The sequence below is a fragment of the Protomyctophum parallelum genome, assembly GCF_964188405.1.
Source record: "Protomyctophum parallelum genome assembly, chromosome: 15".
NCBI lineage: Eukaryota > Metazoa > Chordata > Actinopteri > Myctophiformes > Myctophidae > Protomyctophum > Protomyctophum parallelum.
Window position 1 is genome coordinate 8,770,127 of NC_139710.1, and position 20,387 is coordinate 8,790,513.

The 20,387-nt window shown below is 43.3% G+C and overlaps 1 protein-coding gene across 1 annotated transcript in view; it reads right to left on the reverse strand.

Annotated features, from left to right (window-relative positions):
- The window catches only part of LOC310872749 (kinetochore protein NDC80 homolog), a gene marked incomplete at both ends in the record, with an annotated part of 20,956 nt that extends 1,141 nt beyond the window's left edge, over window positions 1-19,815 (reverse strand). The window contains 13 exons of the mRNA XM_083784810.1: window positions 227-393; window positions 1,412-1,514; window positions 1,795-1,835; window positions 2,038-2,130; window positions 4,650-4,739; window positions 5,036-5,188; window positions 6,781-6,912; window positions 13,750-13,862; window positions 14,538-14,631; window positions 14,747-14,824; window positions 15,788-15,890; window positions 16,170-16,339; window positions 19,765-19,815. Of these exons, the coding sequence (XP_083640936.1) occupies window positions 227-393; window positions 1,412-1,514; window positions 1,795-1,835; window positions 2,038-2,130; window positions 4,650-4,739; window positions 5,036-5,188; window positions 6,781-6,912; window positions 13,750-13,862; window positions 14,538-14,631; window positions 14,747-14,824; window positions 15,788-15,890; window positions 16,170-16,339; window positions 19,765-19,815 (1,388 nt within the window). The remainder of the gene's footprint in view (window positions 1-226; window positions 394-1,411; window positions 1,515-1,794; window positions 1,836-2,037; window positions 2,131-4,649; window positions 4,740-5,035; window positions 5,189-6,780; window positions 6,913-13,749; window positions 13,863-14,537; window positions 14,632-14,746; window positions 14,825-15,787; window positions 15,891-16,169; window positions 16,340-19,764) is intronic.
- Between the last annotated feature and the right edge of the window lie 572 nt (window positions 19,816-20,387).

The following is a 20,387-nucleotide window of genomic DNA, read 5'->3' on the forward strand; positions in this document are numbered from 1 at the left end:
AAAAAGTTTCCTGGTTTTAATGGGTTAAGAAATCCATAGTGTAAAGTGACAAAGAAAAACACATCCAAGGCGCTCTGATCACATTAAAAATCCTTTATTGCTGGGGATTCTCACAAATACAATTCTTCAAATGGATCTGTGCAGTTCTATGACTGAATGTACATCAAATTTAACATCTTTGGGACCTCGATCTACTGTGAAAGTCTGCGTTTTCATTTCAATTTACTTTTCTCCCATGAACTGTGAAGAAGCCTCAGCTTTGTCCCATTGAGCATACAAAGCATCAGCCTTTTCCTTGAAGGAGTCAACCATATCCTTGATCGGCTGGATCTGGTGTTCCGCTGTCAATGCAGACATGCCATGCAGTTGTCTTTTCTGATTCTCCGTGAATTTCTGTTGATTGGAAGGGGTACAAGATCTCAGCTTAGACAAAGATAAGTTATAAAACCATGATTAAATACGCCATTTTGCAATGTTCAAATTTAACTTCCTACATGTAAACCATTTGATAATCATTTCAGCAATGCTTGTAATTTTCTTAAAAAAAACAATCTCACTGACCATGTTAAGTATAAATTAAGGCTTAAGTGGTTAAGGTAGAAGTTAATTAAATAACATTTGTTGTCCAAGTAACAAGTCAATGAACGGAAAATAAAGATAGTTTCATACTGAAAAAAGCCAGTCACTGGGGATCTCTTTGGTGTGAACAGATCTACACCATCTAGTCCAGTGGTACTGGAGTGGGGGTCTGGGGTCCCCAAATTATTTGATAAGCATCACTATCAGCTTTTTCTGATTTCACAATTGCCATTTTGAACATTATACTTATGGGGGCCCCTGGCACAACATTTTCAGATGGGGTGCATAATGCATATTCATTTGGGGGATGGGGGTCCTCAACATGAAAATGTTTGAAAACAACTGAAATAGTCTAGATCTGTACCATCTAGTCCAGTGCTACTCAACTGTGGGCTTAATATATCTGCACAAGATTGTAGGCATTTTATCGTTTAATCCAAGAGAAAGTGATATGGCCTTATGTCAGCCGAGTATTACTTATTCACCTGTGATAATCTATTCATCATTATGTTCTCTACGTGAATGAAGCCTGGTTTTGTAACGTCATCATTAATCACAAGGTTTTTGTTCAGTGAGGTTTGGCCTTAGATGGAAATGTGGCTTTTTACTGTGCAGTCCTTCATTTTTAGACTACGGTAGTCGTGTAGTCCGTTGTAAAATAAAATTGTAAACGACTCAAAAATACTGAAATTTTTAGCTTGCGGCCCTTGGACTTTTGCAATTTTGCAGAGTGCCCTCTGAGCCATCTAAAGTTGAGTAGCCCTGATCTAGTCTAACGGTTCAGATAGTGTCAAGTCATTAAGTTAGCTATAGTTCACATGTTGTACTGTACCTCCAAAAGAGCCACGTGTTCGGCAGCAGCGGATAAAATAGTGGACAGGTTGTTACGCACTGTTAGTCTCTCTTCAGTGGTCTCAATCTGCACCAGGTGGTACCTAGGGTACAGATTAAGTCTAAAATCAGAGTTGGGTGTAAACACCAAAATAAACTACCTTTGAAATATAATATACTGCAATTACAAACATCTCCTCCACAACAATGATCAGTTAACCCATTTAGAGGTTTATTAAAATAAATAAAAATCCTGTTGCTAATGTATACACACACCACAACATCTTAAAGGGTTAAATGCAATAGGTTTCGACAGTAAATAGTGAGAAAACACCAACTGTTGCTTTGTGGCTTTCAGTTTCTGGAGAGCTTCATCATGGCCACTCCTTCTCCACTCTCAATTTCTGCTCCTCATATTCCATCTCCTACACACACACAGACACAAGATTGATATTAAATCAAAGTGAGACCCAAAGAAACAATTTAACCAGACAGCGATGCATCAGAACAAACAGCACGGTTTTGACTTCCTTGTTCCCACAGAGGACCCACTCTCACACACCAGGGTGACACAGCTATGAGACCATTTAGGGCCTTCAGAACATTATACACTCGCACACACTTTACCTGCATGTCATGTTCCAAATGTTTATCGTGTTTGCCGTTGTTCTCTCTCAGTAGCTTCAACTCCTTCATCTTGTGTAGGATTTGGCCTTCCGTCTGAGACAACCACATTTAACATGATTAATATCTGGCTGGTACATTACAACCACATTTAAACTTAACAGATTGAAACAAGTTTTGATTTAACACAATTTAAACCATTTTGGACTGAGGACAATTCTAAAAACACCTTCTAAATCCTGACCCAAGTTCTGAAAAAACACAAAACGCATCAATTTTTGAATACTGTACAGAACATTTTCAGACCATGTCCCAATATATGATTTGTAAAACGTTGTGAAAGGGGAACCGCGCAAACTTGCATCGGCCTACCCCTGTACTAGACAGGGATAAAAGTCTGTGTAAGAGAAAAATAAATCAAATGAATAATAACATCAATTTTTGGGTTGGTAAAAAAGGTGTTTTCCCAAAGTTGCCTTTACCGAATGTGTGTGCCAATCCATGCGTCATGGATGGAAGCAGCTTTTGAAGTTCTGTTGTATTATATTGCTAGTCTGGTCAATAAATTCAAATACATATATCTTGAACTTACATGGTCACATGGTGCATAGAAGTGTGTTAAAGTTTAAAAAAAAACCCAGAGGAAGACAATTACAGGCATGTAGCCTTCAGTAGTCCATTATGCACCTTGCATAAGATTACAAGCGAGAATAAAAGTCAATTAGGCTACAAGAGACAACCTATTGGTTTGGCAACTAAAATTGGATACAGGATAAGTGGGCACAATAGGACATCTGGGCACCTCGACATCTGGCATTTTATCAAAAATGAAAGAAAAATTTTACATTCACTGCAATGACATGTGTTACTTGAAACCTTTACGTGTAGTGAAACAGATACACGGCCCAGTGTTCACATCAAACATCACCACTCAACGTAACGCAGCAGAGGCTGCAAAAGTGTAGTTAGTTTCCTCATGCAGATCGGCTACTTTCGCCGTTTGATAACTTAATGTTTGTTGTTCGTAGACAAGGGCAGGCAGTGTGGTTGCTTGAGCCCTGAGCAGCACGCATGCAACTAGGAGTCCGTGCACACACGGGCGCTCGCTCGTTATTAATTAAGCGGCGGAGACAAAATTATTATTATTATTATGAGGATCGATTGGCACTTTGTTGCCCCCCTGAACCCCTCATATCACTTCACCAGCATAACAAGCCTGCTGTGTTGCGACTGCTTCGGTCATGTCATTCACACCACAGCCATCTACTGTACACGTACATACCCCCTTAATATTAGTTGCGGAACTACACCAATCTCATTAATGCACCCTACAAACCCTCCCGAGAGCTCAGATCAGCAGACTCAGGTAAGCTGGAAGTAGCCTCCCTAAACGGAAACTGCCCATAGATCCGAAGTCCCGTTAGTCCGAACATGCACTGCTCCCGTGCTTGCGGTTAGGTTTAGGTTTGCTCCCGTGCTTGCGGTTAGGTTTAGGTTAGGGTTAGAGATAGGGATAGTAATTTCGGAACAATGAACCTTCTGACTAATGACACGGCACCCCCTAAACACACCGGGACAACGCTCCACACGCCCCAGACTCTTCTGGCTGGAAAACTATGGAATGCATTTCCCATTGCAATTAGAACTGCAGCTTCGCTCTGAATCTTCCACCAGTCTGAAAACACACCTCTTCAGACTCCATCTTAGCCCATAGCACTTTGCCGTAGTACTTAACCTAGCCTAGACCTCCTACAGGCGTATGAAAAGGATCAACTATCTTAGATAGCATTTTTAAACTGACTCAGAGAGCAGTTTATTTTGACTCTGGGAAGTGTAGTTCTTTTGGGATGCTAAGCAAAAGCTACACTACTGAGTTTTGACCGCACACTTACGCCCGTAGCTTATGCATGATAACTACTTTGTATGCATTACCATGCTTTTTTATTCTCCGTTCTTGCTTAATGTAAGTCGCTCTGGATTAAGAGCGTCTGCTAAATGCCTAAATTGTAATGGTCCTTTGAAATCCTCAGGACGGAAATCCGTCCTTTGGTATATAGGTTTTTATTGGCATAACATATTGCCTATGTACACACACACCATACCATTAACGTCCTATACATTATGCTTTATGTAGCGTGTGACATGTAAAACTATGGTGTTCATGATTCTGAATTTCAATTAGTTTTGCACAAAACACACCTTGGGCTAAAAACGGCCATAGCCACTTGACCTCATCACATTTGTGATGACGTCTATGGCCGTTTTTAGCCCAAGGAGTATTTTTTGTGCAAAACTAAATGCTAAATCATGGGGGGAAAAGTAGTTTAACACTCACAGGCTACTTAAAGCAAAATGAAATGTTGACATTTTGCCTTATAGGATGTTAAGTATGGTCACATATAAACCCCTATAAAATAAATTGCTCAATACCAACAGGCGGTCGGCAAGTGGATTCATGAATGCATGTATATAGACAATATCTTAGGCCAATTAAAATAACAATATATCAAATTTCCCACTCCATACCCCCAGCTGCCAGACTACTAGTTCAAATAGTATTACTTCTCTTCCTCACTCTTGGTGGTTTAATATTTACCACGTAATAACGCGATTACCTCCTCATTAGTCGCCTGTAGGCTGAGCTTCTTGTTGGCCATTTGCTCACTCCCTCTCTCCACGTCAGCGATCATTTTCTTCAGTGGCAACTAAACATGACAGAATGACTAGATAAATATGTAGCATACAATAAATCTAAACATGCATCATACAAACTACACATCTTGGCTTACTACAATTATGCAATCTCTGAATTCCATATAGTTTGTAACTACACCTCCCGAAAGCGAGAAAGCTGAGGAAGCTCAATATTACTTTATTTGTAGTAAAAATAAAAAAAACACCACAAATGTAAAGGCCGTTCAATAGCACAGGTAAAAAAGACAAAAACGATGGTGGCTTTTACCAGACAATCAATATGGATTCAGATCCATAAGTTACATACCTGGATCTGTGCCTTGTACTTGACCATAGCACCGGGTTGATCCATGGATGTGGTCTGCATCTCAAAATCATGTCCACAGGCATTCTCTGCAGATGCTGGGATCAACTTTAGCTTACGGGCCATCTTATGGTACTCTGCCACTCTCAAGAGAACCTGTGATGGGGAAGCAATTTTTTTTTTTTTTTTTTTTTTTTGCGGCTTACGCCTTTTATTGATTTTTTTTTAAGGGACAGATAGTAGGCTGACAGGAAACGGGAGAGAGATGGGGGGATGACATGCGGTAAAGGCCGTGTCGGGTTCGGGAGTCGAACCCGCGGCACACCGCGACTGGATCACCAGTCCGGTGCCCAGACCGTTACGCTACGGCCTGGGCCGGGGAAGCAATTTTGACTTTAACAATACCATTAACACCAGTAAGACGCCCTGAGGGAGAGAAGCGATCTCACCCTAAAGGGCAAGGTTGCACTGAAACAGAGCTTCTTAATACGGCTCAGTTGAGAAGCCAATAGTTAAACTATTACCCAATATGGCGTCAGTGAGGTCAGATGAAGAGTTAAAGGTATATTCAGTGATTTCACTTAATTCAAATATCACTTCTTTTTTGTTTTGTTGTGATAATCCTCCCTACTATAGAGTGTGCTGGCCATATAAGGAGTTCCTCCCTGTCCCCAGTTAACCCCTGGGGGTCAAAAAACCTTAGGTTTCGTTTTTGACTCTCTATCCTGATTGGACGAAAGGCTGGGTCCCACAGCCAAAAACGAAACCTAAGGTTTTTTGAGTGAAATCACTGAATATACCTTTAATGGCAGTCTCCATATATGCAGATCTAGTATGACAAACCATATATGGCTATCCTGGGTTTGATGAGGTCAGTGTTGTTTATTTGGATCCCCATTAGCTACTACCTTAGTAGCAGCTACTCTTCCTGGGGTCCACATATAAAATACATTATAATTACATCATATTAAATACATTTTACAAGACTGTAAGAAAGTACAAAAAGAGTGATTAATAAATATAACATCGCAACCATGAATACAATTTCAGTTTGAGTAGCAACGTTCAGTATGAAACATTTTAGAGATGGGAAACGTAAAAAGACCTTGTGCTGAATGAATGTCTGGTATTGTACATGTGTTCAACAGAGCTGAACTTCAGTCTGCAATACAGGACAGCCGGAACTGTAGATGCAATAATACACAAAAGACAGCAGGGAAATATGAAGTCTGTCCTCCATCAGTGGCCATCCCAAAGTGGCATGTGTTGTGATCTTCATATATGGCGATTATAGTCAGCTCCACATACGGAGATCCATGTGTTGTACCAACATGGCGCATTTGCAAGTGTGACTCGCGTCGCGGCAACCACGACTGTCACAATATTTACATTCCCCCGTTTTTCATTGACCAAAAAATGCAATGAATGAGGGTGTAGACCATGAGTATTAAAAGGATAGAGACTAAACTGGCGTGAAGCTCCGCCCCCTCCGCTATTCATGTCAGTGGAAGTTGCTCAGTGGCGTTTTGAAGCACCCGCAAGGCTGCCGGAAGTACCGTCTATTTCCACATTTTTTCACTGATTCAGCATTTGGTCACCAAATTTTGGTGAATAATTTAACGGCAATGAAACAATTAACTATTAACATCGCTAATATACATTGCTGTGCAGCACCACAAAGGCATTGAGTTTTGTATCTAAATGAGCACTGAGGATTTCACTGTGTGTACTCTTGAGTGTATACGCACCCGTTCCTTTATCTTGGCCAGACCCATCTCTTCCTGCCACGTGTGTTGCTCTGCCTCCTCTTGAGTCTTGCAGACGATGGAGATTTCCTTCTGGAGCTCCATCTTCTCCCGGTTGCAGGTGGAGCGAAATGCCTTCACGACGTACGACGTACGTCGCGACGTATATTTTTCCGTCGCAACGTATATTCGAGTACGTCCTGGCGTAAATATCAATTCGTCCCGGCAGAACGGACTCGTCGCGGCTATATCTACCCGTTTGCGACCTAGTAGTTTGACTATTCTTTTACGTCGCGACAGAACGGGACACGTCACGGCTATATCTACCCTTCTCGACGTAAAAGGTAATTCGTTGTGGCGTGTGTGGACTCGTCGCAACAGAACGGAACTCGTCGCGGCTATATCTACCCGTTTGCGACGTAATAGTTTGACTTTGTTATATGCCCGGTGCGCGGTGCCCTGCGCGGTGCCCTGCGCTGCCCTACGCCCACCGCGTGCACCTTGCCGGTCCGCCCTGCGCCCTGTGGCCTGGCACGTGCATGTGCACGTGTGCCAGGCCACCGCGTGCACCTTGCCGGTCCGTGGAGCCCTTCGCCGTCCCCAGGCGACCCTGCGTTCCAGAGCTGTCACCCATGCCCACCGAAAATAGCAGATCTACCAGCTCCTCTCCTACATACGGGATGGCCCGACCCGCGTCTGTGGACCCCTGGGGGGGTGTGTGTGTGAGCGTCTGAGCTCCTATCTGTGTGCCTCCCCCCCCCCCCCACCCCATGTGGACCCTTGCAGGGGGGGGGGGGTCGGGGGGTCCCCCTATGCACTTTGTGTAGATGCTGCGTATCGCCTCATACTGAAAAAATTACTATTTTACGCACAGCGCAAGGCAATATGTGATTACGATCGTCCTTCTGGGGGGGGGGGGGGGGGGGCTGGCCTACACAATAGATAACTACCCTGGCCAACACAATAGATAACCTACAAGGACATATGAATTTAATTTATATACACGGCTATATTAATTTAGCCGATCATCAAAGCTCACCGCGCTCGTATAGCGCATTGACTGTCTGTCTGTCTGTCTGTCTGTCTGTCTGTGTCTCAATGACTTGCCTTAGGCGGATAATATAGACTACAAGTACTTTATTAAAGTAAAGTAAAAGAGTGAGTTCTCATTGCGTTCTCTGCGTCGTAGCGCATGCAGATAGGCAGATAGGGGGGGGGGGCAGTTCTATAGGCAAGGGCAGAAGGTTCCTATAACGACAGTGGGTGCGTGCCCACCTTAGAGTAGCCTATATATTTTAAGGCACCCGCCCCGCAACTTATTATTATTGGCTTATTATTTTGCCACCAGCGGAGTTGACGGTTGACGCCGTTGTCTAGTATAGACTATAGGCCTGTGCCAGGATGATTTTAAATAAATATGTCTCTGTCTCTGCGTCTCTAGAGCTATAACATATATACTGTAGCACACATCATGTGTGACACATGTGCACACACACACACACACACACACACACACACACACACACACACACACACACACACACACACACACACACACACACACACACACACACACACACACACACACACACACACACACACACACACACACACACACCGAGTACTAAGTATAAGTAGCATATAGGGTACGGCTCTAAAAACATTAAATACTGCGGGAGCATTACACTAAACAAAGTTGGATTTGTACATTGCAGAAACGTAACATAACGTAAGTGTTCTTATTATTGTCCGTCTGGGTTTTATAATGCAGTGTGAGTCCGCTCCGCGATAGCCGATCTGCAAGCTCACAACGCGTTGCGCTGATTGACAGTGCACGTGCAGCAGCTACTGTATAAAATTATATTTAAGTAGGCTACTTTTTTGTGTGACGTCTGTGTGTTATTGACTTCTTGTTCCTTAATGTGCAGGTTTATCAGAGCGATATAGTGCAGCTGTGAGTGAGTAGGCCTATAGCTGCTGCTGCTGCGTCCGTGCACCAATAGAGCGACCGCGGCAGCGGCACGTATGCTTGAAATATTAAATAAAAATATGTTGGGCTTCCGGGCGTCCGTTTCTGGACTGTACCAACGGGCTTAGGGCCGGACGGTCCCTTAACTCCACGGGCCCCTATATTTTAGGCCCGTGCAGGGCTCTAGTGTGTGTGTGTGTGTGTGTGTGTGTGTGTGTGTGTGTGTGTGTGTGTGTGTGTGTGTTAAATGTGGTCATTTAAATGTAGGCCTATTATATACACGCACCATACAAGCACCTATATTATATAATGTGTTATACAAATGGGCAATCAACATATAGCAGCACCCCCCACCAGCAGATGTATATAAACATGGAATTGCGCTATGATATTAAAATGGACTGAGCTGTGATTGTGCCGTACTGCGCCGGCCGGTGGCCACTGGCCTATTCTGCCAGTATAAATGCATTATCATGCCTGTTGGTGAAATATAAACATCTAAAATGGTTCAGTAATAATTAGCATAAGTTATTATTAACGAAAAACATCTAATACTATTTTAAATTGGTCTAATAAAGTTAGTAACTAATCAGAAGCAGCAACCATTTTGTTTCAAACAACTATAGACCAATAAAATAGTAGGCTAGTATTTATGTTTTTCGTTAATAATAATACATGCTAATTATTATTGAACGGTAAGTACGCTGGTATGTACGCTAAGGTACACTATAAGCTTGTAGATCTGTTTATTTTAGTCAGAATCTCGTGTGTGTATGTGTGTGTGTGTGTGTGTGTGTGTGTGTGTGTGTGCGCGCGCACACACATCACATGTGCACACATGTGTGCTATATGTTATAGCTCTAGAGACGCAGAGACAGACATATTTATTTAAAATCATCCTGTCTCGCACGGCATATAGAGCCAATGAACGGAGCATACACCCCCCCCCCCCCCTCTCTCTCTCAGCACACGCTGTGCTGTGATATCAATCAGACGCAAATGATCATTGAGTAACGTTAGCTCTGACTCGCACATTATGTGAGATCACATAAAAGGCCTTTAATATAGCCACAGATCATATAGGAATAGGCTTGGGCACTACCCTACCATCTCTCTATAGTGGGGCACCGACGATCTGCAAGCTCACAACGCGCTGCATGTGGACGCAACACTTGGAGCTTGTAGATGCGCACCACAGATCATACAGGGCGTGTGTTCCAGCTAACCCTATAGCATAACACACACACAAGCAACAGTATAGACATCTATTCATCATTATTTATTTCAAATCAAAATACAATGTAATGCTGCACCACTGTCATGAAGTTCGCACGCACACACACACACACACACACACACACACACACACACACACACACACACACACACACACACACACACACACACACACACACACACACACACACACACACACACACACACACACACACACACACACACGTTTGCTTTCATTCGCTGTATGATACATTAGGCGATATAGACCCGCTGCGGCCCAGCGATAATCAACCGCTGTCCGCTGCGATGCGTGAGCTTGTAGATCAGATGCCGACAGACAGACAGACAGACAGACAGACAGACAGACATGAAATGAAATGGTTCAATAATAACACACACGAGATTCTGACAGAATGCGGCGGCATGCTTAAAATAAACAGATCTACAAGCTTATAGTGTACCATAGCGTATACATACCAGCGTACTTACCGTTCAATAATAATTAGCATGCATTATTATTAACGAAAAACATAAATACTAGCCTACTATTTTATTGGTCTAGTTCAGTTGATTGAAACAAAAGTCATGGAATTCAATTGCCTACATTCAGTATAGGCCTGGTTTTGATATAATGATGCAGGGAGATTTTCTGAGCCAGTCCGTGCCATGTCATTTTTTCAGATTAATATTTAAATCTTTAGTTGGAAGAATGCAATAGCATATCATAAGTGTTGACCATAATGGGACGGTTGGAACCAAATGAACCCCCGACGGCCGGCGCTATTCAGCTATAAGGCCTATAAACGATATGGCCATACAAATATGGTTATGTGGTGGTCTGTGACATGTCTGCGTGCGTGCGTGCGTGAAAGAAAGACAGAATACGACGCAATGACATGTCAAATTGTCAATTGTAGATCAGCTGCTTGTTATTTAAGTAGGCTAATATGAAGGCAGCGTCTCCGCAAACGTGGACACCCGTGGCCCCCCTTGATCCCCAAGGGTCCACGGTGACCCGTACCGCCCGGGGGTCCCCGGACCCGTTTGGGCGGCCCGTCAGGTGGTTTTCGAGCTTGTGGATTTGTATTTTTAATATTGCTTGTCAAACGTTTAAGGCATATAGCCTATTTAATCTGATTGGTATAGCTCTGCATGGTTGCTGCTTCTGATAGCCTACTAACTTTACGCACGCATGCGACACACACACACACGCACGCACGCACGCACGCACGCACGCACGCACACACACACACACACACACACACACACACACACACACACACACACACACACACACACACACACACACACACACACACACACACACACACACACACACACACACACACACACACACACACACACACACACACACACTAGAGCCCTGCACGGGCCTAAAATATAGGGGCCCGTGGAGTTAAGGGACCGTCCGGCCCTAAGCCCGTTGGTACAGTCCAGAAACGGACGCCCGGAAGCCCAACATATTTTTATTTAATATTTCAAGCATACGTGCCGCTGCCGCGGTCGCTCTATTGGTGCACGGACGCAGCAGCAGCAGCTATAGGCCTACTCACTCACAGCTGCACTATATCGCTCTGATAAACCTGCACATTAAGGAACAAGAAGTCAATAACACACAGACGTCACACAAAAAAGTAGCCTACTTAAATATAATTTTATACAGTAGCTGCTGCACGTGCACTGTCAATCAGCGCAACGCGTTGTGAGCTTGCAGATCGGCTATCGCGGAGCGGACTCACACTGCATTATAAAACCCAGACGGACAATAATAAGAACACTTACGTTATGTTACGTTTCTGCAATGTACAAATCCAACTTTGTTTAGTGTAATGCTCCCGCAGTATTTAATGTTTTTAGAGCCGTACCCTATATGCTACTTATACTTAGTACTCGGTGTGTGTGTGTGTGTGTGTGTGTGTGTGTGTGTGTGTGTGCACATGTGTCACACATGATGTGTGCTACAGTATATATGTTATAGCTCTAGAGACGCAGAGACAGAGACATATTTATTTAAAATCATCCTGGCACAGGCCTATAGTCTATACTAGACAACGGCGTCAACCGTCAACTCCGCTGGTGGCAAAATAATAAGCCAATAATAATAAGTTGCGGGGCGGGTGCCTTAAAATATATAGGCTACTCTAAGGTGGGCACGCACCCACTGTCGTTATAGGAACCTTCTGCCCTTGCCTATAGAACTGCCCCCCCCCCCTATCTGCCTATCTGCATGCGCTACGACGCAGAGAACGCAATGAGAACTCACTCTTTTACTTTACTTTAATAAAGTACTTGTAGTCTATATTATCCGCCTAAGGCAAGTCATTGAGACACAGACAGACAGACAGACAGACAGACAGACAGACAGACAGACAGTCAATGCGCTATACGAGCGCGGTGAGCTTTGATGATCGGCTAAATTAATATAGCCGTGTATATAAATTAAATTCATATGTCCTTGTAGGTTATCTATTGTGTTGGCCAGGGTAGGTTATCTATTGTGTAGGCCAGCCCCCCCCCCCCCCCCCCAGAAGGACGATCGTAATCACATATTGCCTTGCGCTGTGCGTAAAATAGTAATTTTTTCAGTATGAGGCGATACGCAGCATCTACACAAAGTGCATAGGGGGACCCCCCGACCCCCCCCCCTGCAAGGGTCCACATGGGGTGGGGGGGGGGGGAGGCACACAGATAGGAGCTCAGACGCTCACACACACACCCCCCCAGGGGTCCACAGACGCGGGTCGGGCCATCCCGTATGTAGGAGAGGAGCTGGTAGATCTGCTATTTTCGGTGGGCATGGGTGACAGCTCTGGAACGCAGGGTCGCCTGGGGACGGCGAAGGGCTCCACGGACCGGCAAGGTGCACGCGGTGGCCTGGCACACGTGCACACGTGCCAGGCCACAGGGCGCAGGGCGGACCGGCAAGGTGCACGCGGTGGGCGTAGGGCAGCGCAGGGCACCGCGCAGGGCACCGCGCACCGGGCATATAACAAAGTCAAACTATTACGTCGCAAACGGGTAGATATAGCCGCGACGAGTTCCGTTCTGTTGCGACGAGTCCACACACGCCACAACGAATTACCTTTTACGTCGAGAAGGGTAGATATAGCCGTGACGTGTCCCGTTCTGTCGCGACGTAAAAGAATAGTCAAACTACTAGGTCGCAAACGGGTAGATATAGCCGCGACGAGTCCGTTCTGCCGGGACGAATTGATATTTACGCCAGGACGTACTCGAATATACGTTGCGACGGAAAAATATACGTCGCGACGTACGTCGTACGTCGTGAAGGCATTTCGCTGTCTCTCCCCGGTTGAGTCTCTCCACATCAGCTGGAGTGTAATTCTGATTATCCAGGAGGTGCTGCAGTCTGGCCCCCTCCTGGGTCAGAGAATCAAGACGGTGGGCTGTGAAGGTAGAGTGGGAAGGATGGCTAAGACACACCATCTTACCGTTTCAGTAGGTGGGGACGGAACTAATTATTTAAACTACAGTTCTTTTGCTTGCAGACTAGGGTACACATCCAGTTATCAAATGAACCCTAGTGTCAGTATATTCTTGCCATCATCATGGGTGAACATTTGACAGAAATGGATTATCTACCACCATCCCAACACAATGCAATTTGAGCTTGTGTCAAGCAACAGGCTAGGTACAAATGGAAGCAAATTTACCAACAGCCTGCAGCTCTTCAGCCAGTCCGGAGTCCTCCCTTTCCAGACTAGTCATGAAGGTCTTAAGCTCACTACACTAAGGTAGGTGAGCATTTTCTGGAGTTCTGTCTGGAGCTGATCCTTCTCGAGTCTCATCTTCATGAGCGGATCCTGGTGGTGAGAGTTCTGATTAATCTCTAAAATCTCTGTAAATGTTCTGCACAAAAAGTTAGGAGTCACTGTTTGCACCAAAAGCATGTACTGAGCATCAGTCTGAAATCATGGGTGCTACACACATGACATATTCTTACAAAAGGTATGGATTGAGATGTTACTCTTTTGTGCCATCTCTGGTACCTACATTTCCCAGCGGGATCAATAAGGTATCCGTCAGTGGCATCATCAAAAGTAGTCTCAAGTCTACAACATGCAAATGAGATCCAAGGCACTCTGTTGCAGTAACATTTAAAAAGACTATATTTTAATGGCTTCAGCTCAGCAAAAACCTTCCTGAAAGCATTACATTTCTATGAATATGTCCCGAGGTCTATTATGTCAAATTTGGCTTAGGATATTTATTTACAATTTCTAACGGCACTGGTGGAGCACTGTAAAGGTGCGTGAATTCAAAATACCAACCAAATGTTTCTCCTTCTCCAGCTGATCCACCTGTTCAGTCAGTGATGTGAATGTTTGCTCCATTGACATCAGCTGGGCCTCATCCACACTGTATGCCTTTTCTAATGACACAAGCAGCCAAAACTGCAATCAATGTTTTCTTAGAACTGACCTGTACAACAAACTGTCAAGTTCACTAAAATAACTGTTCAAATAATTGCATGTTTCTTCTTAAAGATGTGCAACATCTCCCAAATACTTACTAAGTTCTGACAGGATTAGACAATCCTCCTCTTCAAATGAGTCTGCTCCCTGCATGAACTTGGTGTATGTGTCAGCAACCATGTCTACACACAGCTATGAAAGACATTCAGAGAACAAAAATGAGTGATCTTGTCATTTAGAACTAAAAAACATCCATCTAACAGATATTTAAAGCTATAAAAATGTGTTTGATTACATTAATGGTTACCTTGCTACACTCAACAAATTCTCCAGTTTCTTCAGAAAAATCCTTGAGCATGTCCTCACTCTCAAGACCACGGGAGATCTGACAGAAATAGAACATTTTAAATGTTATCGAGATCTGACATAGACAGCACATTTTAAATGTTATTCATGCCAGTACATATTCTTAGTTGTGTGACGGTGTTTAGTTTAGTTTATTTGCACAATAAAAACAGTACAAAAAGGTAACATCAATAGAAGTGTGAAGTGTGTGCAGGTGAGAAAATAAACCCAGGGAGGGCTTATATGAGGTTCTCACCAAAGTAGTAAAATAGTAAGACAAAGTAATCAAACATAGGTATGGAAAATAACAAAAACAACAAGAAATACATTATTTACACTTGTGAAGTGTGTGTGTGTGTGTGTGTGTGTGTGTGTGTGTGTGTGTGTGTGTGTGTGTGTGTGTGTGTGTGTGTGTGTGTGTGTGTGTGTGCGCGCGCGTGTGAGCGCGTGACTGAGTCAGAGTATGTCTGAGTATATGCACAATAAGAATGAGTATTGCACTGAGAATAAAAGCAGCCCTTCTGCAATGCATTGTCGAGATCTGACAATCATTCAAAAATGACACCAGCCCAAAATAAAAGTCACCCAATGGTATGTAGTTGGGAGTTTCTAGTGTGTAATGTAATCCAATACATCTTAAAATACTGCAGGCAATCCTTTTCTTTGTGACGTCGAGGGTAAAATGGCCTCTATCAGAACGTACAGGTTTGTGAATGCCATGCAATTCAGCATAGCACGCTGCCATTCTTATGCAGCATATTTTGCTTTGCAGTCGCTATTGTGCAGCCATCTGCTGAAGGGAGACAGCTCACTCCTTAGCTACAACACTGGAAAAACTATTTTCTAGTTGAGAACACCCACGATTACTTGCAAAAGTCTTCAGCAATTAGTTGCCGATAAATTACTACATTTCTGGCAACCAGTTTAATAAGCGATTTGATTATGACTAATCATTGAACTCCTAGCGACACCAGTGCACATTGAAGTATATAGCAAGCCTTACTTTGACCGTGTCAATGAGCCAGATGAGAGCTCCCAGCAGCTGAGGCCATGTGTGTGGAGCTCCAACAGAATACATGGAGCTCTTGGACAGAGGAATGGTATACCTTAAACCGCAAAGAGACAAAGACGGTCAGCGGAACGGTATATATTAAACCACAAAGAAAGATGGTCAGAGCAGAGTTCAAGCAAATCTGGCAAGCCGCCCATTAGATTTTGAGTTACAGAATATTGTATGCAACCGGAGATCTTTGCCAAAGGCCTTGAATCAGTAGGGTTCAATCGTATTAGTAAATATAATAAAATCTAAACACTCCCTTTAATACTGGTATATAGGCAAACAATTTTTATACATGTGTAGAAGTATGATGGCATTATTCAATTACCCGAGGTCTCTCAGCAAACGAGGTACCTCCTCCTCCACTTTGGATTTGGGCAGCACAAAGGTTGGGTCCAGCTGTTGAAAAAGGAACTCAAACACTTTGAGGAAATCCTTGGTAGAGGGAGACTGGAACGTTTTGGTGGACACCTCTCCATACGAGTTTTCTGAGAGGAACTAGAAATAAAAATTATTATTTTTGCATTCAACAGTTTCCATGTTGAACATTTTTCAAAATTATAAATGGTTTTTCTGTTTTTCATTTCAGCTCCGGTGGTCAGCTCACCACCGGAGCGGTGGTCACCTCACCACCGAAAGTCCAGACTATAGGCCTATTCATAGTCTGGATTTTCGGTGGTAAGGTGACCACCGCTCCGGTGGTGAGCTGACCACCGGAGCTGAAATAACGTTGAGCGGTGGTGAGTAAAAACAGAGAGAAGGGCTGGAGCGGTGGTGGTGGTTTTGCTCTTCACCGCGGCTCGTGACGTCATGTTGTAGTTCGGTGGTCACCCCACCACCGTAAATCCAGACTATGTATGAGCCTTATGAATGAGCCTTTCCCAATGAGCCTGGGACTGTATGACGGTAACAATGAATGTTAATAGTTTAAAAAAAATAAAGGAATGGTTGATCTACAAGCTTCACGTCACAAATGATGTCTTGTAATGTGATGGCTGATGCACTACTATAGGGCTACTAGCGGGCTAGCACAACTTGAACTTCCTTCCAACTAAACATTGATAATGGACTTGTTGAAGTTCGAGGAAATATTAGTTAATGTGCCATTTCTACGGCAGCCATAATAGTGACTAAACACAACACATATTACTAGATGTTACCAAAAACAGTCATTGCATTGGGCCAAAAACGACCATAGCCACTTGCCCAAATGTGCTGACATCACATTTGTGATGACGTTTTAGCCCAAGTCACATATTATGCCAATTGTGGAAATTGCTCAATATATGCATGCAAGTTAGCATCTGGCAGTTTCTACGTGCTGGGGACCCATACTCAACATAATGTAAACCCTTGCCTGGTTTCACATTCTGGCAAGTGGACTGTTAGCTTAGCCCTGAAACATGACCGTCATAATGAGAATGAGCGTCACGTGTGAACCATGGTGGCTACTGGCCGGCTAATGTTAGCTTAACATTTCAGGACAGAACTTGGCTGAGAAGACAGTAACACGGTCTGAAAATGCTATGATAGCAACAGCAGTTCATTTATCATTGGCTTATGTTACTTACCGGTCCATTATTTCTTGTAAGTGAATGTAGTTTTTATTTTATTTTAACCGCGTGGCTCAACAAACTTGCCACCTCAAGCCCACTGATGTGTTGCTGGCTGCCTGAGTGAGGGAGTACGTTTATAATTATATACAAGGCCCTGTTGGATTGAAGGGCGGTGCATTTGACCGTGATTGGCAGTGGTGGTCTGGTGGAACTCTCGCTTTGAGAGTGACAGTCACGCAATTTGACTATAGGCTGCCTAAATGTTGTACTTTTACTCACTACATTTATTTTAAAACTTTAGTTACTGTAGTTAGGCCTACTTTGTAGATTTTGATTATTATTATTATTACAAAACATACCACTTCAAATAGCCGATCTACAAGCTCACAATGCATCGCGATGCTGAGCTTGTAGATCAGCTATTTTCTAAAGATTTTCATACATTTGAGTGTATACAGGGACATTCTGCAATATATCATTCTGCAACTTCTGGCACATTTTGACCACTATAAAATGTTCAGATCATTTTACAACAATTTTCTTTTGCACTTCAATTCAATTAGTTTTGAATTATTATCATCTGAACTCATTAATATAAACTCATCATTTTTGTCTAATAGTGTATTGGTTTTCTTCATGTTTTCCAGACAAGGTTGGAGTACGCCCTCTGGAGCAGGAAGATGGCATTGCAGCAGCATCTTCCCTCCCTTTATGAGTGGTATGTGAACTGTCTGGGAGAGGGTCCATGAGATTGCTTGGGTTGACCAGTACAGGTCCCAGGGTTATTTATCCGTGATTTTTCAGGTTGCCAAGGAACAGGCGCTCAAAGGTCTTCATATTGCGTGGAAAAAACATGGGACAACCCTTTTTGGGAGCCTGTTTCCACAGACAGAGGGAGCAGGGTCATGATTTGCAATTGCATGGTCCAAAGTTTTCAGGGGGATGTAAATATATTCAGTTAATTTTACTTTGCCATAACCTAGGGAAAAAAAGGGGGAAACAAAAGGAATCCCGCACACTGTCTTCACTCTTCACTAATTACACTACAGCATATTATTGAGCAACATTTAATTAGGATTACATATTTTTCTACTCCCATTCCAGGCATACACCATCATGTTGTTCGGCTGGGGTTGTTAAAATAAATGTTAAATAGCTCTATATGCTCTGTAATCATTGCTATATAATGTTTGTTCATTAACAAGGGTCTTCAGCTCTTTACTAAACAGAAAGATGAACATAAGATTCATTTTCTGGTTGGGATACCAATTTCATCCAATTAGGAGAGAGAACTCAGACATACAGTATACAGGATAAACAATGAAATTGGCAGCAATTACACAAAATAATTGCAGACAAAATTGAAACTGGAACACTATAGGGTTGGCAATGGTTAACCCACCTTATGCATTTTCTGTTTATTAAGAGCTGGAGAGACCCCTGTTACTGGACAAACACTCATGCAATGACTACTATAAGAACATACTGTATCTTGCTTGTCTAACACCAGTTTTACGCCTGAGGGCGAGGAGCGACCTCGCCCTTGCACGCATCCACCTAGGTGACAGCGCTCGCTTTGGCGTGGGGGTCAGATCAACATATGGAATGAATTCTGTACTGGCCATATATGGAGCGTATAGCCTACTATAGACTCTGGACATGACAAAACACAGTGATGATTTTGGTCATATTCATTATCTGCTATGGTGTTGATCCACTGACAGTGAAAACTGTCAATGGTTTCAACACAGCCATCTTTTTAGAGTACATTGTGATTCAGAATGTTGACAAGCTTCATGGAGATGCTAATGTCCCTTTCCAGCTCGATTTGGCACCTGCCCACAGAGCCAAAACTACTAGTAACTGGTGTACTGACCATGGTATTACTGTGCTTAACTGACCAGCCAACTGGCCTGACCTGAACCCCACAGAGGATCTAGGTTGTATTGTCAAGAGGAAGATGTGAGACATAAGAGTCTTATGTCTCACATCTTCCTCTTGACGATACAACCTAGATCTTATGATAAGACTGAACAATACAAATTAATTTACGGCTGTTATCAAAGCAAACCAAGTAGCTCAGACCAATTATTAACTGCATACAATATACTTTTCAGATTTCTCGTTTAAAAAAATGATTTTTTTAGTGGTTGATTTTCATGAGCTGTACGCCATAATCATCAAGATTAAAGCAAAAAAAGGTTTTAAATACTTCACTTTATGCACAATGAATTGAGAATATATGAAAGTTTCACTTTTTGAATTATATTTCGGAAGAAAATGAACTTTTACAAAATATTCTAATTCATTGAGATGGACCTGTATGGAGATCTACGGGTGGCAGCGGGGGCAGTGTCTTGAGTGTACAGGGTTTGATGAGGGCCCTGGTACTGGTAGGGCCAGCCGCCAGGCCTTCATTTTCGGGCCTGTTGAGAACTCTAGTTTTCGCCGGCTGCCGGGTTATGGCTGCACTAAATACTTTGGGGCAGGCCTGTCTAGAGTTTAAATGGACAGGTATCAGTCAAACGGGAGACATCGAAGAGGAAGGACGGGTGGGGAGGTATCAACATAATGGAATGTCAGAACAGGTCAGAGATCTAAGGGTTTGAGGTTTGAGGTCACATGTAGAGTTGCTGGCCGGTTCCATATACAGGTATTCAGATCTGGGTGATGATCCAGTCTTCTCCATGTATGGTTATCCAGGGTTTGATAAGGTCAGTGTTGTGATCTCATATATGGAGACGGCCATATATGGAGCGTGTCAAGAGGCGTGACGGACTGACAGCCAGTGGCGTGACGAACGGACGGACTAACTGACAGGTTTTGCAGTAATCTGCGACCTACAGTCGCAATTATATCAACCACATCCATGACTATGCGTGTTTCAGTCAAAGTGTTTTTTTTTCCTTGAATGCACACACGTGTGTAAAAAAAAAGAAGAAAAAAAATAGTGCATTCATGGAGATTTTCAGATTACGGCGGGGATTTTT